At 36.9% G+C, this 22,465-nt stretch overlaps 1 protein-coding gene across 5 annotated transcripts in view; it reads right to left on the bottom strand.

Annotated features, from left to right (window-relative positions):
* Positions 1-22,465, bottom strand: part of MED13L (mediator complex subunit 13L) — a 297,225-nt gene that overhangs the window by 83,362 nt on the left and 191,398 nt on the right. For 2 of the 5 annotated variants that reach the window (XM_067700704.1, XM_067700703.1), the window contains exon 3: positions 22,159-22,249. The exons of the other annotated variants lie outside the window; for them this stretch is intronic. In XM_067700704.1, coding sequence (XP_067556805.1) covers positions 22,159-22,249 — 91 coding nt within the window. The remainder of the gene's footprint in view (positions 1-22,158; positions 22,250-22,465) is intronic. 5 annotated transcript variants of the gene reach the window in all.

The raw sequence follows: 22,465 nt of genomic DNA on the forward strand, positions 1-22,465 counted from the left end.
GTACAGTAGGACCTTGTTATTTATCCATCCTATATATACTAGTTTGCATATGCTAATCTCAAGCTCCCAAACCTTCCCTCCCCACCCTCCCCTCCCCTCGTCCCATGGCAACCACAAGTCTGTTCTCAATGTCTGTGAGTCTGTTTGTTTCACAGATATGTTCATTTGTGTTATATTTTAGATTCCACATATAAGTGATATCTCACATGGTATCTGTCTTTCTCTTCATAAGGAAATTTTTAATAGCAGGGAAAATCAGCATAGTATTTCTTTTTCATTTCCACCTGCATACAGTGAATTAAATTTTTTTTTTTTTTTTTTTTTTTTTTTTTTTTGCGGTACGCGGGCCTCTCACTGCCGTGGCCTCTCCCGCCGCGGAGCACAGGCTCCGGACGCGCAGGCTCAGCGGCCATGGCTCACGGGCCCAGCTGCTCCGCGGCATGTGGGATCTTCCTAGACCGGGGCACGAACCCATGTCCCCTGCATTGGCAGGCAGACTCTCAACCACTGCGCCACCAGGGAAGCCCTAAATTTTCTTTTTAAAAAGATAAAAGAAAATGCTTTCCTTTCCTCAGCACACAAGTAGGACATCGACCCTTACTGACAAGGACATAACAAAAATATCGAGCTAGCTGTTTTACAGGTTTATAGAAAAATGTTGATAGTGGGAAAAAACTACTGCTTTCATTTTATTTGATAAGTGGGTTCCCTTTATCCAACAAATCTGCCTAGGTTAGCTACTTGGTACAAGTGACATGTTCTTGATAGTCAATATAACTTAAGGTAAAATAATGTCAGTGATTAAAAACACAGAATTAAAGAAACTAGATTAAGATAATGAGGAAACAGAAGCTGACAGTAACATTATCCAGAGACAGCTCAAGGATATTCTCCAGGGTCTCCTAGTGAGACCTAGGGATCTTTACTAGTAGTTCCTGCCCCACTCCACCCTCTAGCAAAGTCCTCGTGATAAAATCCCAGTCCTCAATACTGGAACTCTTCCCCTTGCCCTTCTATTTGAATAACCTGTACATTGTATCTGAGACACTAAAAGGTTAAATAAAGGTAGGGTTAAAGTCTTCCCTCTTGCTTTCTCTTTCAATAGTATGGAAAGGCTAGATGGTGTTAAGAAAAAGAGAAGTTTAACTACAACATTTATGGAATGTGTTTTTATTCAGGTTAGTTTTTATTTGATTTTATGAAAAAACTACAGTAACAGCTGTGCTTACAAAGATATGTTACTTTTAATTGTTCAACTTAAAAACCCATTTACTACTATCTGAAAACTCTGGGGACAAAAATTTGGAATAGAATAAATAAATCTCTGACTATCACTAGTCACAAAGGGGAACAGGCACTGATACCTACTCAGGGAACCAAGAGTAGAAATAGTCGTGGGGGCAGTTCCTCAGAAACCACTGGGCTGAATGAGGGGTGGGAACCCAACCCACCCTGCCAATTCCTTCCCAGCACTTGAAATTGGGATAGAAAGAGTGAGTTCTCGTCTCTCCAGTAGATCGCACCTATTAGAACCCATAACCCTGATATCTGTATGTGACCATTTCAGGAAAGGGGTATGGGGTGGGGTGTGTGATGAGATATAGTGAAAGGAGTAGGGAGTAAAGCATTAAAAAAGGCTAGTGCAGTACCCCAGAGTGCAGTGATGAAAATTTAAGATTAGAACATGACAGTGAAAATGAAAAGGAAATACATTTTATAGGCAGACAAACCAAGAAGTATAACCTTTTGATACCGTAATGGGTACATTCGTCAACTGGTAATGTTTAAGACATAAACTAATTTATAAATCAGAATGAAGCTTCGTCTTTTTAAATATCCAGAAAAATTATTTTTCTGCAGAAAAATGAGCTAAGTTATCCACATCTTACTTGCAGTCTTTTCTTATGCCTTTTAACTGGGAGGTGAGGCAGTGCATCAAGTTACAGACAGCCATTACTATTATTGATTTCTATTTTTTAAATCTCTGTGTTTTTAAATAATTTTTTAAAGGAGGAGACAGTGATACTTACATTGTCTCTACTTAACCTTGTTCCCAAGGAAACAGCTTAAGTCTCAAAATCAGACCCTGCATAATTGTTGACTACAAAGGAAGTATGCTACAATGAGACACTGCACTTTAGCAGAATGAAAATGGCCAGCTTGGTTTTTGCCTTAATATCAAACAAAAGTCTCTGATTTTCATATAGAGACCAATACTTTCTACTAAGCATATGCTGACAGGAATAGGTTACATTACTTAACATGTTCTCAAGTGCGGAATGTTACTATTTTCAGTGGCATTCTATTCTAGATTAAAACAAAGATGTAACTGAAACCATCTTTATTTTTAGATACTAGGGACGGCCTCTTGGAAGAAACTCAGCTTTGAAGTCATTCGGTTAAAAGTGGAGATAACTGCTCATAAACCATCATAGATGAACATATTTCCCATGACCAAATAGCTTGAGATTAAAATGATTTAAATTTTATACATTTTATATTAGTAAAAGAACCCAACAACAATTAAACATAAATCTTCTTGAATATACTACATAATTTCTAATAATATAACTGTGAATCTCCTACCTTTTATAACCAGCCCTTTTCTAGAGAAAGCATTTAACAATTTGGCATAGCCAAAGAAAGAGTGATACATGAATCATTTGCAGACTTAGGAAAAAGTAAATGAAATATAGAGAATTCCATAATTACAGTCAAAACCTCTATACTTCTAAATAAATGTTTTCTTGTTAAAGATTTAGAAATATTTAAACCAGGCAGTTCTAACATAACTGGTATTGAGTCTAAAAATGTAACATTGCATGGACATTTTATTTTGCCCAAAATATACAAATGGTAAAGGAAGCCTGGTTAACTCAAAACTTAGCCTCATTTACCGCTATACTTCAACAAACTAAAATAAACATTAGGAAAACACCTGAGAGACAGAACCTTACAGAAAGTGCACCCATCCAGGGCCCTTCCACATGGGGAGAAATGGTTCTGGGAGCATAATAATGATATGATTTCAGATGTGACAACCGAGATTCATGATGATGGTCCCACATCCTCCGGGAACTATTAAATATATTCCAAATATTCTGATTACAAAGACAGAGAATTAGGGAACATATTTGAGAGATTTACATTAAAAAGAGGAAAATGAAAAAGGAATTTTGAGAGAGAGAGAAAAAAAAGGGAGAGAGAGATAAAGAGAAAGAGAGAGGGAAAGAAAAAGAAAAAGGGAAAAGGAAGAAAGGAGAGAACAGAAAAAAAGAAAGAAAAAAGGAAATCCGTGGAGAATAAAATTCTAGGACAGGATTTTTCAAACAGTTGGGGTCATGAAACCAGTTTAGTGAATTTCAACCAATATCTTTTAACTAAATAGAACAGAATAAAATAGAATAGAAAACATAACAGAATCTCAGACTTGTTTTCAAGAAAGCGAGAGAGAGACACAAACACATGTACGCTAGTTGCAATGTAAGATTCATTTCTTTGAATGCAGTTAAGAATAATTTAAAAGTTCTTTCAAAGATCAAATATTGTGGTAAACCTCAATTTAATATCCCAATAACATGAAGATTTTTCATTAATATTGGCCTTTGAAAATGCTGTTAAAGCCCCAAACCATAATTCACAGCTAGATTCTTCTAGGTATAACACCATAACTCAAAAGTTAACATTTTGACTCTAAGTGTTCAATTAACTCCTTCATGATACAAGACACAGCACTGCTTTTCTAATACTGGTACCCTAGCAGGCCAGGACAGTATATGCACTCAGAAAATAATCAAGAAGATGCACGAAGTCTGAAAATAGAAATAACAATTTCACTAAAATTTATTAGACCAGTCTGTGCGTGCTATAAAATTTCTCTGTGCGGGACTTCCCAGGTGGCACGGTGGTTAAGAATCTGCCTGCCAATGCAGGGGACACGGGTTCGAGCCCTGGCCCAGGAAGATCCCACATGTCGCGGAGCAACTAAGCCCGTGTACCACAACTACTGAGCCTGCGCTCTAGAGCCCGTGAGCCACAACTACTGAGCCCACGTGCTGCAACCACTGAAGCCCACATGCCTAGAGCCCGTGCTCCGCAACAAAGAGAAGCCACCACAATGAGAAGCCCGCATGCAGCAACGAAGACCCAATGCAGCCAAAAATAAATAAATAAATTTTAAAAAACAAACAAACAAAAAATTTCTCTGTGTACACATGGAATAGGGACCATCAATACTAAAACTCTCTATAAACTAAACGTATCTACTGAATGGGAAATTAAGAGCCAACACCACTGAGACATTCTAATAACCAGTGGCAGGAAGCCAAGCCTGGTTCATACAAAAGCAGTAAATTTAAAGACTTCTCCCTCTGAATTAAAAGCACATCGTACATAGAAGATGGTAATTCTTTTTTTCATTAAATCGTTATGCAAGCTCCATTTATAGATATCCAAATTCACTTGTTTTAAGTTTATAGTTCAAGAAATGTACATTCTTCAAACTTAATAAAAATGCTCATTTTTCAAATATTTAACAATATACTTTAAAAACATATACTGTACAAAACTGTATTCATAAAAAGAACATATAAAAATACCTAAATTAGGAAGCCAATGTTTTATAAAGTCTAATCCTAAAAAAATGGGTTATTTGTAGATTCTTCTATATCATAAGCAATTCCCACAGAATGAAAATATGAAAGAATATTATATAACATCAAGAAACAGAAGATATATTTTGCTAAGACAAAACAGTAGAATCCAGTTAGTCAGTATTTCATTTAAATAATTTTTTTAAACTAGAAATACAGTTTTACTCTCCCCATAAAGGGAGTAAATCTTCTGTATAATCTCTATGATTTCAAAATCATAAATGAAAAATTAATTCTAATTAACCTAGATATTAACTCTGTCATTAGGAGTAAAAGTTGGCTAATAGGGTCATATGCAAAGAGTAACGATAAATGGCAACAAATTTTATCAAGAGATAGGCCCTAAGGAGGCACGCTAATTGGTAAGACAAGAAACAAGGTGAACCACAGCCATACTTCTAGCATTTAAAGAGATGCGTACGCTGAGAAACCACATGCCAAAAAGCCACAATCAAATGATAGCTTGCCACTCAATTTAACAGCAGCAGCCAACCAGTTTTCTGTTATTGAAGTCTAAAGTATATTACGTGCTTAACTAACTTTCAAAAGCACATTTCATTTGGCTGAGAAGCAGAAAGACAGTGTCTTGGGGTAAATGTCTTTCACAGAGTAAAGGAGTCATTAGGGGGCAAGGATTAGAATTCAAAGCCATGAGTGACTTGTCTTTTGTGAGCTCAAAGAGATGACCTGATACACAGGACAGAGACACAAAAAGGTCAGACTGAAAGGATGATGAAAGTCTTTAGGAAATACAAAGGTTGAGAGAGAGGGAGTGTTGTTAGGTCCAATATTACTGGAAGTGGGTCTTACCGGGCCCAAAACTCAATCTTGGATGCCTAAAGGCATCTGTTTCATTCTGCAAGAGACAGAACCTAAAGACATTTAACTAATGGGAAAACTGCTCCAAGATTTTACGGAGTTTTGCTGTAGAAATTAATTCTTTATCATCCATTGAGAAAAATGTTTTGGTGTCATTCTAAAATGGTGTTAAATCAATTGTGATCTTTGTGGGGGTAAAAGCTGGAAAGCATCATTCACTCTTGAAGACAGCCAGTTAAGAACAAAAATCACTAGTCATGTGTTGGACTCTGGTTTGCATTACAGAACAGTCTCAAAGAGACTACATTTCATAATCTCCCTGAAACGGCCGAGGCCCATTCCACACGAAAGATACAATATACTCTTAAATGATGACAAAGACAGTAGCAGTAAACCTCAGCAGAGAAGCCAAATCTTCAGCATCCAAACTCCGAAGCTCTATCTACTCGTATTTTGTGCAGCAGAGCTAATTAGCTGCATTAAATGAGTAGTTCAGTATTCACATGCTATCCAGAGTTGCATGCCATCTCTGCCATCAGCCCTGTCATCAGCACTTAAATTCCAGTGAGAGCTTTCTAGGTAATGATCTAATAAATGAAGATGTAGCATTCTGTTTATGAAATATTGGTGACTGCTCTTTTGCTGCTGGATAAGCCTAGTCTGTCCCATATTCAGACTAATGGTCTTTATTGCAATCTCTGAAACAGTTTACACATGGAGACAGTCCAAAAGTCAATTTCAGTACCTTTACATTCACCTGGCAATCTAGCACATTTATAAACAGGATTCAGTTCATTAAAATGTATTATTGCATATGTTTTTTGATACAGTGTCTTATGAATTCTGAAATAACTTTATCATTTAGTCAAGGACTCAACCAAAACTTCACATATTTTTCTTACTTATTTCTGGTAAGATGTGTAACAGAAAAGTTTTTAAGCCCTTTAAATTACTAAAAGAGGGTTTCCCTGGTGGCGCAGTGGTTGAAAGTCCGCCTGCCGATGCAGGGGACACGGGTTCGTGCCCCGGTCCGGGAAGATCCCACATGCCGCGGAGCGGCTGGGTCTGTGAGCCATGGCCGCTGAGCCTGCGTGTCCGGAGCCTGTGCTCCGCAACGGGAGAGGCCACAACAGTGAGAGGCCCACGTACCGCAAAAAAAAAAAAAAAAAAAAAAAAAAATTACTAAAAGAATTCAACTGTAGCCAATCAAAAGACATAAATTGTATCTTCTTCCTGACCAAGAAAAGGAATCAGCTAGCACTCTTAAACTGAAAAGCGGCAATTATTTCCCACTTAAGTTCTAAAGGAACAGCATCAGCTTCTGATTTGAGGCACCCATCCTTCTCAGTTGATCTGATTTCTCATTTTAAGACGTGAACAAGGACACAAAGAAAATATACCTTCATTTGTTTATTTTCAACCTAAGCAATGTTAAACTTCTAAAATTCAAAAGTACTATTTCATATATATTCTGGAGATAAGTATATATAATTATTATACTCATACATCTGTATAAGTAGTAAAATTAAAACAAATGTTGAGATTATTAAAAGTCCAAAGAAGTTTATACTATAGCATAAATCAGCAATAAGACCTTTCACTTTTTCATCTCTATAATGGAAAAGAAACAGACCACAGGCTAATCTGGTATCTTGTTAACCATTTATACAGCCATTTTTAACTCCCCAAATGTTTTTTTTTTTTTTTTTTTTTTTTTTTGCGTTATGTGGGCCTCTCACTGTCGTGGCCTCTCTCGTTGCGGAGCACAGGCTCCGGACATGCTGGCTCAGCGGCCATGGCTTATGGGCCTAGCCGCTCTGCGGCATGTGGGATCTTCCTGGACCAGGGCACGAACCCGTGTCCCCTGCATCGGCAGGTGGACTCTCAACCACTGCGCCACCAGGGAAGCCCTCCCCAAATGTTTTTTAAGGTCATCAAAAGATGAAATGGGAAGGCTTTCTTTCAGACATAAGTTGCTAATAACTGTTTTTAATCAGTGTTGCTGGAAAGAGAATACTGTCCAATTGGGAAAGTTGAATTAAAAGCAATTTAACCAACTGTAAAACAAGGACAGCATAACAGAGTACATAGTGGTTTATGGACTTCCAAATTTAGCATTTATGTATTCTCAAATATTATCATATTCCTCCATTCCCCCTCAGTTAACATTCTAAAACATCAGTAGTTTTTCATCCCTTTTAGTTGAATGTCTTATAAACACAAGTGTAAAATACAAGTACGTTAATTAAAGATCTTAGTATGGTACAAGTATATGTAGATGGTACTTAATAAAGTAATAAGTTGTTATGCTTATAAAGACACATGAAATAATCATTTCCATTTATAGGTTTACATGAAATAGATGTAATAGAACAAAAATTTTAAATTTGTATGTCAAGTGTCCTTAAATAAGCTTGATTTCACAGGCAATGCCTCCCCAAAAATCATACTGTGCAGAAAAATGTTTTATAGTATAAAATATATAAAATGTAATTGTTTAAATATTGAGGGAAAATATTACAGTAATGAAACAGAAAAAAAACACTGAGGAACTAAAAACATAAATAAGGCACCAAGAAAAGGGCTTGAAATTATACTTTAATTCTGATTTATGTGCTATTATTTTTAACATAATAAAAAAGTTACAGAAGTAACAAAAATAAATCAGTGTCATAAAATCCAACATTATCACCTTAAATGAAATACTTGGAAAAAGTCTTTTTCTCAACTGTGAGGCAAAAAAACCCTTCAAATACTATACAATTCCACGTATGAAATTCATATATTGTGAGAGAAAAGTAAAATAAGTTCAAGATTATTCCTGCACACTCCACAGGAAACAGTCCAGGATCACCTTCTCTGAACTTGGAGAACATCTCTGTGTATCCCTAAAGGTATCCGGAGTTGTGCCAACTAGGCAAATTTCTAGTAAGCCAGGAGGTGTCACTTTGTATTAATATACTCAGTATTAAAAATCTGAGAAATATTTTAAGGCCTAAGGTGTTAAAAAGCAACCATATGTATGCCAATAATTTGATAATTTAACTATAGATTACAATTATTGGACTGCATTGGGAGGAAAGATTCTAGATTCAACCATATCTTAAGTATACACACACCAACACAAATGACGCTTGTTTTATAGAGCTTTGACTTCTGCAGAATTATTAATTCACTGAAGATAAATGGAAGTGAAAGGACAGAGATAAGAAAAAAGTTAAAGACATAAAAGCATGGTGTCATCTTTAAGAAGAGGAAGTGGAAACTGAAGACAGTGGTGTAAGAGTATCTGTGTCTCCTGTTATTCTCTACAGTCTGCTTTCCTTCCCCTTCCATCTCTGAGGCTCAGCTCACATCTATAAACATGCTAACCACTAACCCAAAGCCTTCTTATCACTAACTTGATAAGAATATAAATTACTTTTCTTCATCTTTAACTTTAAAAATTCTAAGTAATTTTAAAGCAATTTGGGGATGGGGAAAGGTTTCTTTCAAGTCATGAGACTCACTTATTTCCAAAACTAAACCTTCACTGTTTGTCCTGCCTAACTTTTAAATTCCACCTTCTAAAGTTGTCCACATAAACATTTTTACCCAGATGCATTTTTTGTTTATTTGAAAATAAATTGTAGTTAGGGACTTCCCTGGTGGTCCAGTGGTTAAGAGTCCATGCTCCCAATGCAGGACGCCCGGGTTCGATCCTTGGTCAAGGAACTAGATCCTGCAAGCTGCTCAACTAAGAGTTCACATGCTGCAATTAAAAGAGCACGCATGCTGCAACTAAAGATCCCATGTGCCGCAACTAAGACCCAGCGCAGCCAAAACCAAACCAAACAAACAAAAACCCAGGTATTCAAATAAAAACGTACTTAAAAAAACTGTAGTTACACATAACATGGCTATTTTAATGCAAGGCTATAAAATCAGTTCTCAATTGTTCAGCACTAAGAAGGGCAATGTCAGAGGGTCTTACAATTAGGCAGACCTGAGTTCAAGTGTGATCCATTATTAACTGCCTTAAGTTAATTAACCTTTCTGTATTTCAGTTTTCAAGGCTCTAAAATAGAGATAATAATGCCTAACTCACAGAGATATAAACATTAAATAAGATAAGATGTGATCATGCTCTGTATATAATAGTTACTGAAATTAATTAAAGTTCTCACTACAAATCAGAATGAAATCATCTACTCATCAGTACTCATCTCAAATTACCTAATGTGAGTTTGGGAATGTAAGTTCAAATTTTACAATTCAAGTAAATATATTAGAAAACATACTAGGGCTTCCCTGGTGGCGCAGTGGTTAAGAATCCGCCTGCCAATGCAGGGGACATGGTTTCCAGCCCTGGTCCGGGAAAATCCCATGTGCTGCGGAGCAGCTAAGCCCGTGCGCCACAACTACTGAGCCCACATGGCGCAACTACTGAAGCCCACGTGCCTAGAGCCCGTGCTCTGCAACAAGAGAAGCCACCGAACGAGAAGCCCGCGCACCGCAACGAAGAGTAGCCCCCGCTCGCCACAACTAGAAAAAAGCCCATGCGTAGCAACAAAGACCCAATGCAGCCAAATAAATAAATAAATAACTTTTTAAAAAAGAGAGAGAAAACATACTAGAAAGGAAAATCCACTCCAAAAATCCAAATAACAAAGTATTACAAAAGTCACATCCAAACAAATCAATTGTGCCACTGGTTTTTAAACTCTTCTGAGCAATACTGTCTTCCTTTCACACAAAATTTTACACAGCACCCGAATCTATTTTAAAAAGGAAAGACCAGAGGGGCCCAGACTGGAGTGAAGGCTATTTTCACTCAGATGGCCTCACAGTCCTGCACACCACACAAAGTCCCAGAGCTCTTCATACCCCTTACCTGAGAACTGCTTACTCTATGCCAATCTAATCTGTCTACATGATGTTCCGTACAGAAAGTGGACACACTTTGTGCCTTTCCTGCCTTCTTGCAAGGTACCGGCTCCTCCACCTTTCTGTCTACTTTATTCCTCAAAAGAAGATCAAGATTGTTCCCATAGGCTCTACAGGATAGCCCAGAACAATACCCTTCTTTGAACTTGGAGTATTCTTTCTGTATCACTCAACTGGACCCTCAGGACAGCACCTTGCTTGATATTATTCAAGTTGGGGCAATTCTGTCTTCTCTGCATACCTAGTCCCACCCGTGAGAACAAGGTATGTGTTAGCCTCTGAACAGTCCTGAAGAAAACCCAGCAGATCACTTTTTTGTATTAGTTGTAGGCACTGAGTGTGCTTTGAGAAATGGGGGGGGGGGGTCATTTTATTATAATTACGCACTGTTTTGGATTATCTAAGCTACTGCTAGTTTCACATACCTCCAAAACAATCTCATTGACCTAAGGCAAAAGCCTTTTTTAACCTCCAACATAAAAAAATTTTTTAATTGCAATATTGCAAAATTGTGCTACAAACACTTAGTTCCATTAAGTAGTACTGCTATGCTATTATTAACACAAAAATACAAACAACAGTTAGTATTTACTTCTTACGGAAAGAGGTTAATTTGATTAAACTTCTCTGCTCCTAAAATCTTTGGAATTTGGTGCCCCGGATGTCTGGAGCATGACTGCCTGGGGAAGAAAGCATGATTGAGAAAGCAAGAGGCTTTGACAACAGCTTAGTTAAGTCTTAGAGTAAGAAGGGCGTTCCCAGGGTCTCATTAATACTCAGCTAGTCTAACAGAGGGCTGCTTTGGCGAAGGCACACAAGGAAGACTGCTTAAACACACAACAAAGCAACTGAGCCTTCTACAGTACTAAGCTGCCGAAAGGGCAGATTCCTCTCCTTACAGCTCTTCCATCTTACACTCCTTCAGCATTAAGACTCATCACAGCAGCACACAGTCGATCTCTGCTTTACAGTGAACTATTCAATTATAAACAGCGTGAGGACAGGGGCCATATCACTTCTGTCCATTGTTAAACCCCTTGCATCTAGCACAATGTATGGCATACAGCAGGCTCTTTTAAAAGGGGGGTGGGGGTGGGGGAATCTATGTATATGTATACATATATGCTGAGTATAATAAATGGATGGCAAGAACAAAGAAAAGCGTTTTCACGCTCACCATCACCATGTCATATTGATTTTTTACAATATGACCTGAAGATAGTTTTTAAATTATGTTAAATATAAGCTATCACATTAATAAATTTCCCTGCAAGGCAGGATTATACGTAGAATATTTAATATTATTTCTGACCAGATCTGAGCTTAATGTATAAACAGTTTTTAAGAATCTGAAGAAAATACGACTGCAATACAGTAGAATCTCCTTCTGCATTCTGGCAGCACATCAAAAAACCTGTCCCAACAGGCCTAATATTGCATGGTCAGCGAAGAGGAAAAGTGAAAGGAGTCTTCTACTTTGCTGCTTCTCTGAAAAGGGAATCACATTAGGCCATTAAGTAGTCAGATACATTATTTTATTGCTTGCAAAACCCTTGGGTAATAAAGAATGAGTACAAATTGCCACAGGCAGTTTTGGAGGAAAAAGAGAACTGTGCAAAACAATGACAGCTGCTCTATGCAGCACTGGACAACTGCAGTAAAGAAAACAGTGCATCAGCTGTAGTTTTTCTGCTCAAGTAGAGCACTCAGCCATGTGTGAGAGGAGCTATATAAGCACGTAATTCTGCAGAATCTGGGTGTAAATGCATAAGGAAGAGAAAGGTGAGAGAAGAGGGAAATTTATTTTGTAAAAGCGATCACAAGTCAGATTCAGTCACACACATACATTTCCATTCTCTTCTAAATAAGACTACCATGGGCAGCCACCATGAAAAAAAGCACATGCCCCTGGGAAACACATACGTAAAAAGGTCAATACTCTTTATTGGGGGGAACATTAATATTTTCCCATGAAAATAATAAGACATAAAAATAAAGAGATTTCTTTAACGTGGTCTATGATCTAAGAAACCAACTTAATTTCTAGACAAAGAAAACCAATTTGTGTCACATCTTGTACAGGAAAATAGCAAGAATGAGTGATTTATTTTCATGGGATTCAGAGAATAAAACTGGACTCTTACCTTTAACCTTAAAAGATATTATAAAATATCAGATTTACTTCTAAAGACCACTGCTTTACTTTAACCTCTTTATTGTGCTATCTTAAAGTACTGTGTGAGATCTTCATTTTATACACTACTATACTGTTAAAGTTTTAGAAAAAATTATAAGAACCCTTCAATACTATGGTTATAAAAATATAAGAGCTTTACTTTTAAATTCATATAGAATCTCATTACAAAATCATGTAAGAGTTTTATCTGTAACAAAAAACAGAAAACCCTTATTTATGAATTTTCAACTTTCAAATTTTCATTGTAAAGAAGAAAAATCTCTTGAGCAAAAGAATCAACTCTACCAGCTACCAACAGATGGCACAGGTGGTCACAAGCAGCCACTCCAATATCTGCTATCTCATCCTCTATAATTGGCAGGTTCATGTTTAGTTTTATGGAGTTTTAATAAGATGACTGACCCTATCGTGTTTAACAAACAAAAAAGCAGGACAAAGAAAAAATGTATAGTCTACGTAAATAAAATCCGAGATCATTTTTAAAACTAAAAGTGATGAGAAAATGATGAACATCAGTGGAAATAACTGTGGAGGATACAAAGTGAGCCCTGCACTACTGGAAACAACAATAATCAACATGAGATAAGGTCAGGAATTCCCTGGCAGTCCAGTGGCTAGGACTCAGTGCTTTCACTGCCAGGAGGAGGAGGCTGGGGTTTGATCCCTGGTTGGGGAACTAAGATCTTGCAAGCCGCATGGTGTGGCCAAAACAAAACAAACAAACAAAACAAAACGAGACCTAAGGAGAAGGTGCAAGATGGGAAAACACAGTATGAAGAATAGCATCAGTGTTTGAAAGCTTTCTGGCCCAATACTACTAACTCAGGAGAATTTAGAGGATAAACAGAATTAAAATATTCAGAGAAAGAATTCAGTGAATGGGCTCAAGGCCAGATGAAATCTACGCAACACTGAAATGGGTGCTACAACAATGTAGCTCTCTATGACACCTATGCTGATCATCCGACGGGAGTTTACCTGCCTCAACAATTCTAAAATGGTCCACTTCAGTATGCCTTGGGAAAAGACACTTGGGTAGCGCTTATATTGGCAAGAGCATTCCTGTAACACAGATGATGGGAAATCAGAAAATTCTAAGCAGGCGAGATAAAAGTAAAAACAAACCATTTTGACTACATACTCCTATCAGCTAAATAATAAATGAGCACACATCCCCCAATATGTGTCTATTTGTTTACATTCTAATTTTCTACACATAACTCTGTATTTCATTGACTCTAAGAAACAATAAATTGTAGATACTGTCATTTTATTAACCATTAAGGAATAAAAAACACTAATTAATTCTTACGTAAGAAATACCACAATTTGAGATGTTAAAATGCAGGGGGTGGGCGGGGGATACATCTTAGAGCCAATGAAATGTAGTATGTGGTTAACACTAATCTATTTGTAAGCTCTAAAACATCCACAAAGTTGGAATTTTAAATAGAAAGGAAAAAAGAAACAAAGCAACATTTTTATTTGTGCACTTTAACAGACTGTCTTTTGCACACAAGGTTGGAGATCCTTATCAGAATAGATGGATGAAAGAAGGAAACTGGTAGAAGATGATGTTAGATCTCAATAAATAAATGGTTACTGAATGAAGAAGTAGATGCTTTATCTCCTCTATTACGTTTATTACACATCACATGAACATGATCTGTGATGAACTCAACAAGAAAAAAGGAGGAAAAGCAGACAATAAATATTTCTCATAAATTACCACCCCTCTTAACTTCTTCATTAGAGTAAATGTAGGAGTAAAGAGCACAGATTTTAGAGAACAACTCTGAATTTGTAGCATGACTATGCCACTCACTATGAAAAGCACCATGGATACTTCAGTGTTCTCACCTATAAAATGAAGGTAACAGTTCTTACATCACAGGATTAAAATGGGGGATCAAATGAGGAAGTGCACATAAAGCTTTTAGCAGATTCTCAGAACATAGCAAGACTCAATAAATGGCAACACAGGGATCATATATGGGAATTAATTTCACATTTTAAATTACTTTAGATTACCTGAGGTGACAGGTGCAAAAATAATATTTGGAAGTATTTGACTTAAAATCAGTCTTATTCACCAAGACTATGTTTAGATGTCACTCTAACACAAATATTCATGGGAAGAATCCTTAAATCAAAATCCATTTTTATCTATAACCTTGAGGAAAGATCAAATAAGGGAACAGCACCAAAAATTACATACTGCCTTCTTTATTTGACATCAGGATCTGGGTGGTGGGGTGCTTTGTTAATCTAGCCCTGGGGAGGCCTCAGATGTATCTGACAGCTGACAATACTAATGGGACAGCAAAGTACACAGTCAACAACACAAAGCCAGAAGAATCTCCAAAAACAGCAGGGTTCATTTTAACAAGACACGGTCTTCTTAACAAGTGTCTTTAAAAGAAATACCAGTTTAAGTAAGAATTTATTGATAATCTGTTCTGTAAGAATGTATTCTATTGATTACCACTTTTCAAACACTAACATTTTTCGAATATAAACACTCCTGATATATGGTTTAGAATTTCCAAAATGGTCAACTGAAGAATTCTACCTGGGCATAAACCCAAATGTGGATGATGAAATATTGACAACGTTTGTGGTAAACAGGAATCACTGGCCTATAAGTTTGTTTCCTGACCCCTGCTGCCTCTGTTTATTTTATTGCCTTAGGATTGGCAATAGCTTTTCTCAAAATAAGGAATCTGAATTCTATGTACTACCTTGAACTGACTTGCCACATATGCTTTTCAGAATGTCAGTGTTTTGGATTTGAACTCTTAAATTACATTTTAAGGACACTCAGTCTGTGCTCTCTCTAGAACTGTTAGGATTCTAACCTGAAATAATACCGGTCTGTTACTGTTGTGCACAACCATATGCTAGCACTGGCATCACCTTTTATGTACTCATGGTGGCCCACATTAAAAAAGCATGTTTCCAAGATATAAAAATCGAAAGAGAAATAAAATTAAAAAAACATAGGGCTTCCCTGGTGGCGCGGTGGTTGGGAGTCCACCTGCCGATGCAGGGGACGCGGGTTCGTGCCCCGGTCTGGGAAGTTCCCACGTGCCACGGAGCGGCTGGGCCCGTGAGCCATGGCCGCTGAGCCTGTGCGTCCGGAGCCTGTGCTCCACAACGGGAGAGGCCACAGCAGTGAGAGGCCCGCGTACCGAAAAAAAAAAAAAAAATCGAATGGGGGAAAAAAGGCAGGGCCCCAATTTGAGGTCCACCACAAGAGAGCTCTGGTTGTAACATGGGAAATAACCTGGGCACAAGGCCAAGGTACTCAAAAGAATGCAACATTGATATCATGACCTAGTCCATGAGAATGATAAAGGTGCTGCTTCCAAAAGTGACTGAGAAAAACTCAAGGGCCAAGGAATACGGAGGTTCTAGCTCATTTGAAGATTTAACATCTTCTCCCTGCAACAGCTCATAAAGTAGATGCTTCTTATCAGCCAGAAACTTAGTGGTACAAATGGATAATAATAACAAAGCGATCCTAAACAGCCCTGTTAAAGCCAATACTTGGAACTAAGACTTGTTAGCCAAACTCATTCCTCATTTAAAACAATCCTAGCTTTAGTCTTTTTCCCTAAAAGATGATGCCTACCCTAGCTTCCTTCACTCTTCAAGTCCTGATGAGTTTTTTCAACTGGCCTGGGTTCCCCATCTCCAACCAGCAGGCGTACTGCCTGGTCTAGTGGTAAAACCCTGCCTGACCCACATTCTTGCCTAGGCTACCCAGTCTCAACACATGCCTATCAGAACCCACCAAAGTCAAGGGCACTGAGGTATGAGCAGAGTTACGGGAGCAGAAGGTATGAAGACAGGCTCAAAGCCCAGCCCCCTTTAACTTGCTGGCTGTCCGACTTTGAGTAGGTTACTTAACCTTACTGCACCTTACGTTTTACATCCATAAACTGAGGATAATTATTACCTAATAGGATTAATATCAGGATTAAATCTTTGAAAAAATGCTTAGAAGAGTAGTACACAGTACTACTTTAATCAATAAATGTTAAGATATTATTTCATTTATATTTTATATGAACAAAAGGCTTACTGCAAAAAAACACTGCAAGAGTATTATTTGTTCCTTATTTAACCAGCTTTACAAAAGAAATAAAAACTAGTTAATGTCAATTATATCTCAATAAAACTGGAAAAATTTAAAGAAATAAAAACTATAACAGGATTAGTCATTAATTCATCTATCCACATATCATCCACTGACTTACTGAAATCCTACACAAAAGACTGGGCCCTGCGCTTAACACATTAGTCATCAGTCAAGTATCAAGTATCAGTCAAGCAGGGGTGGGCAGAGAGAAGAGGGGGACTTCATGGCCACAAAAAATAATTGTAAGAATCCATCCCCTCTTGCCATTTTTGGTTCACAGCCTTCACAGAATCAGTGTCAGGTATTATTTTGTCCCACACCTTCATTTTACAGATAAAGAAACTGGTATTTAGAAAGAAGATTTGTACAGAACCTTTATCATTATTAATAAGTTATTTTATATGTATGTAAGCATCATGTACATTTGGTATTCTTGATTACTTAGAAGCACATGTTAGATTTTATTAAGAAACCTCAATAGTGAAAATATAAATCCATATTTGAACAAATATTTTTGCATAGCTATTGAAAATTAAGGGAGATCCCAGTTTTTGGCTAAATATAAATAATATAACTAGAAACATCAACGAAAAAGAGTTTTTTCCATAATACCATTTGTCAGAAATGGTATTACTAGGTGAAAGAATGACATGAATTTTACAGTCTTCATTTTGTGGTACCATATCACTATTTAGAAAGACTGGATTTATTGACATTTTTTTGAAGAGTAGCAATAAATGAGTAGGCTACCCTTCAATATCGCCAGCCTTGGTTTTGTCCATTTTATTTATTTTTGCTTCTTTAATACATGTGAATGGGTACCTCCCATCTGTTTCCATCTTCATTTGTTTTAAGAAATAGGATGGATGAACAAAATACTTTTCTTGTAAAGTTTGTTAAAAAGATTATTGTAAAGACTGACTGAGGGACTCCCTAGTGATGCAGTGGTTAAGAATCCACCTGCCAATGCAGGGGACATGGGTTCAAGACCTGGTCTGCGAAGATCCCACATGCCGCAGGGCAACTAAGCCCGTGCACCACAACTACTGAAGCCCGCGTGCCTAGAGCCCATGCTCCACAAGAGAAGCCGCCGCAATAAGCCCATGCACCGCAACGAAGAGTAGCCCCCACTAGCCACAACTAGAGAAAGCCCACACGCAGCAACAAAGACCCAACACAGCCAAAAAAAAAAAAAAAAAAGGCTAAAACTGAGCCTTTGCTTCATAAATAATGGCTGTTTTTATTTATCAACCATTTGCACAGAGGAGAATGGTCTAATTAAGGTTTTCAGTTTTAGTATTTTCTGGGTATTATACTTTATATATTTCTCATGATCAGACCGTTGCTTTTCTTTTTTTAGTATTGCTGGTTTTGAAGTACTTTTTGAAAAAATTTTAATGAAACCACCAAAATACAGATAAATTACTATTGCTTCAATAAGGTTTTCTTAAAGCTTTATTTTGAAGTACAGCCAAGATAAATAAACTTTTCTGGTGTATGGTGTTTTTTGGGGGGTTTTTTTGTTTTTTTTTTTGCGGTACGCAGGCCTCTCACTGTTGTGGCCTCTCCCGTTGCGGAACACAGGCTCCGGACACGCAGGCTCAGCGGCCATGGCTCACGGGCCCAGCCGCTCCGCGGCATGTGGGATCCTCCCAGACCGGGGCACGAACGTGTCCCCTGCATCGGCAGGCGGACTCTCAACCACTGCACCACCAGGGAAGCCCTGGTGTATGTATTTTTAAATGAGGATGTTTCGTTCCACGTTTGACTTCAACGTATATATCCTGAATTATCATTTTCAGGTTTTTTCCATATTAACACATACTTTTCTCAGTTTATTATAATGTTCCTTTTCCCAATAATTTTATTTCACCCAAACAGGTATTTGTTATATTCATATACAGTTGATTCTATTCTAAACTATGTATCCTGCGTAACTTTTTTTTCGGGGGGGGGGGGGTTGCTGGGTTTTAAGATCATAAAATTTAAACAACTTGTACTTTTTTAATGTCTTAGAAACGGGTGATACAATCCCACATATGTCCTTTTTACCCATTAGAATCATGCCTGATTTTTTTTCATGCATACTTGACTATAGTTATGCCAAGTTTTATATAGCATAAGCATCAATCACTTTTGACGTGATGCATTAAGGGATAGACTAGATAAAATAACTGCCAGGGGACATGTCCAAATGCAAGGGCTATTATAAGATAGGCACTTATAATCCCAACACACATTTTTGGACAGCCCAGAATTAAATCTCAGATCCACATCACTAGCTGTGTGACCTTAAACAAATCACATAATCTCTCGTCTGTAAAATAATCATCTCTCTCTTAAAGTTATTATGAGGATTACATGAATGTTCATTTGACTAATAAACATTAAATATGTCAGGCACTCTTCTAAGTACTTTGTAAATATTAACTCATTTAATTCTCATAACAATCCGATGACATACGGAGAACAATTACCGTTCTTTTACAGATAAACTGAAAAAAGAGGTTAAGTAACTTTTACTTGCCTAAGGTCACACCATTAGTAACTGGGAAAGCTAGGGTTTGAATCCAGGCAGTCTGACCTCAAAGTCCACGCTCTTAAGCACCACACTTCAGTGTCTCTCAAAGTACTGAAAAGCACTTGCCTGGCACCCAGCATAATGATAACAATGATGATAAAGCACACAGTGCCCAGCCTAGCATAGAAACATACAGTCCTCCAGAGGCCCAAAGATGGCTGGGGGCCCCAATGTTGATCAAGATGACATATAAAATATACAAGTACTTCTAGATTAAAATTACACAGTACAGAAATCTCTAAAAATACAAATTAATAATACTGCTTTAAGAATTTAAAAAGAAATCACTAATGAACTATACTATAAAACACTCTCCCACTGAGAGCCTGGTTTTTCTCTTAACATTGTTAAATGAATCTTAAAAATAACTAGCAGTTGATATTTTGGTACTATCGACATTTAGCACTCAATTTCAATTATAAGCTAGAGGCACTAATTTTTAAAAGGAAGTGCTCAAGTGTATTTATTACTATAAAGATTCAGAAGAAAATTAAATGTATTATTTTATGTTTACTTTTTAAAAATACCAGCATTATTTGTTCTGATTAATAATGTAATATATGTTCATGACAGAAAACTAAGAAATACAGGGGGTTTGGGAGAAGAAAACAAGAATCACCAGTAATTCAATATCATCGTGTACAGTTTGAGATATTTAATTTTCAGATGATGACAGCTGCTTTCTTTCAATTCTGAAAACAGATGAAATTTCATGAACTAAAGTAATTATTGTCAAGGTGCTTCAAAAAGAAATGTTCTTCAATTAAGTGAGAAACATTAGCTCCACTTACTATCGTTTTAAATAATGAATGTTTTCTCCACTCTTTATGCTTAATATAAACTAAGTTCAGTCAACAGACATGATTGACTGAATCCGACTAAAATGTTTTTTAAAACAATTTAAACAAATTTTGATAAAATCAGTCACATGTTTAGAAACTGATTACTAATTAATGACAAACACTGGAATTAAAATTAATTCTCTTCCACAGTACAGATAAGGCCAAATCACTCAGTTGGTATCGCTTAAGCATAACATGTTTTAGCTTGGTTCCAGATATGCTAACAAATTGGAAGAGAAAAGTAACTTTTCTTCTTCTAAATGGAGTACCCTATGAAAAAGAACTTTCAGGCAAAACCAGTACTATTTAGATGAATACCTATTCAAAAGGCATTTACCCTTTCAGTATATTAACATCAATAGTCCTCAGAGGCCAACCTTCAAATTCCAACAAAGGGCAAGGAAAATAGTGTTAAAAAGTATTCAAGTAAATCGCCCTTCTCCTCCTGCACCTGTACCCTGATAGTCTTATGGAATCTTTCTGGGTTTTCTACCATAATAAAGGCTTACTTGATATGATTTTATCTTACTCTTAATTTACAGGACAGATAAGACTCTTTATGTACCTTCCAATTTTCCAAACTAGTAACCATTAAGACTTAATGCTTAAAATAATTCTTTTTAGTATCTTTTTTGTCATTTTAAATCCATTAATTTAATTTTAACTTAAATTAAATAAATTAATTAAATTTTAAATCCATTAATTTGAGTCACCTCAAATAAATCAGGTTAGTAAAGGCACTCCAATACTGTGGTAATTCAGTATTCACATCAGTTTTGGGAAGCGACTCCTTACACTTCAGGAAATTAAACTTGTAAAAGCTTTCAGTTTCTATATCTTATTTGATTTAATGTTAATCAAGCTAGCACTGATTTTTAATATATGTTCAAACAGGTTTTTAAGCAAGTTGTTGATCTGCTATTTGAAGAATAAGTAGGCTTGCCATTCTGCCAGATACTCTTGTTAATGACCCTTTATGCCCTGTCTTTAACCACACTGTTTAAACACAAGGAATATTTTTGTTATATTTCATATACAGTGACAAAACAAAGCAAGAATTCTTTCGATGAATGAATTTTATAAAACCATAGAGTTCCCTTAAACTTCACAGATGTTTATGTACCCATGGCTGACTGCACACTATAGTATGTCAAGGTAACTGGTAGATGCATTCCTGCCAAATCTTGGCCAATAAACATTATTTTACACAGGCCCTTAAAACTACTATCCCGCTTAACACTACACTACCACCAGGACCACCACTTAAATTCCAACCAGCTTGCTGCCCCAAACTTCATACTCCAATTTCCAGCCATACTCCCCCCCACCCCCGTATGAGGGGGACTATTGGGTAGTAAATCAGCTCACTAAAGTATGCAGGACAGAGTTGTAATCTGATCTGAAATGTATGGAACCTGGTTCCATTTTGCAACTTTACATAATTTTTAAATTTCCCTTTAGCTGAAGGAAAAGGATTAACAGGAAACCTGGCACTTGAGTGTACCAAACACTGCACAGGGCACAGGTAGATTCTTGTCTTGCTGGGAAAGGTAGTCAGGACTAGCCACCCAACACAATAGCTTTTGAGTCTGGAGAAAAACAGCTTGATATTCTGAGGACAGAATGAAACTAAAATTAAAATCATAGACATTTACTGTGGAAAAGTCCTTAAAATGATCTGGTCCAACCCCCTCATTTTCTTAACGAACTGTAGTGAAAAATTAGTTTAAATTATTTCAATCCAAATATTCAAGTATCTGCTGTGTGCTGGGTATTAGTTTATGGATTAGATTTTTAGAAGAGACTTCTTGAGTACACACATGAAACACGCCTGTTTATGATATACAGTTCACTTTTAAGCCTATAAGATGAGTTGAGAGGCAGTACGGATTAGTGGGAAGAACAAAAATCTGGAACCACTTACTGGAATTAAATACTGTGGAGCTCTACGCAAATCACTTAACCTCTTATTTTAAAAGCTAAGGGGACTTTCTTACCTCACAGGTCCTTCCAACTCCAGTAACATAACAAATCGGATTCTTTTATTAAAAAGCAGCACTGAGTAGTTTGAAAGTCCACACTTGGAAGCTAGGAAATTGGATTAAGATGGAAAATGTTTAATTTTCCTTAATTTTATGGTAGATTAGAGAAAAATTACAGAGATACAATATTAGAGTCTTCTGAATAAAATTCTGAAAGAATAAATAAAAGACCATTCATAGGGACTAACTCGTGCAAGTCTGGGAGCAAAAGAGGTGAAGAGGGAGGTTTTTGTTGCCTTCGAAACTACCTAACTTTTTCAAG

The sequence above is a fragment of the Pseudorca crassidens genome, chromosome 12, assembly GCF_039906515.1.
Source record: "Pseudorca crassidens isolate mPseCra1 chromosome 12, mPseCra1.hap1, whole genome shotgun sequence".
Classification (NCBI taxonomy): domain Eukaryota; kingdom Metazoa; phylum Chordata; class Mammalia; order Artiodactyla; family Delphinidae; genus Pseudorca; species Pseudorca crassidens.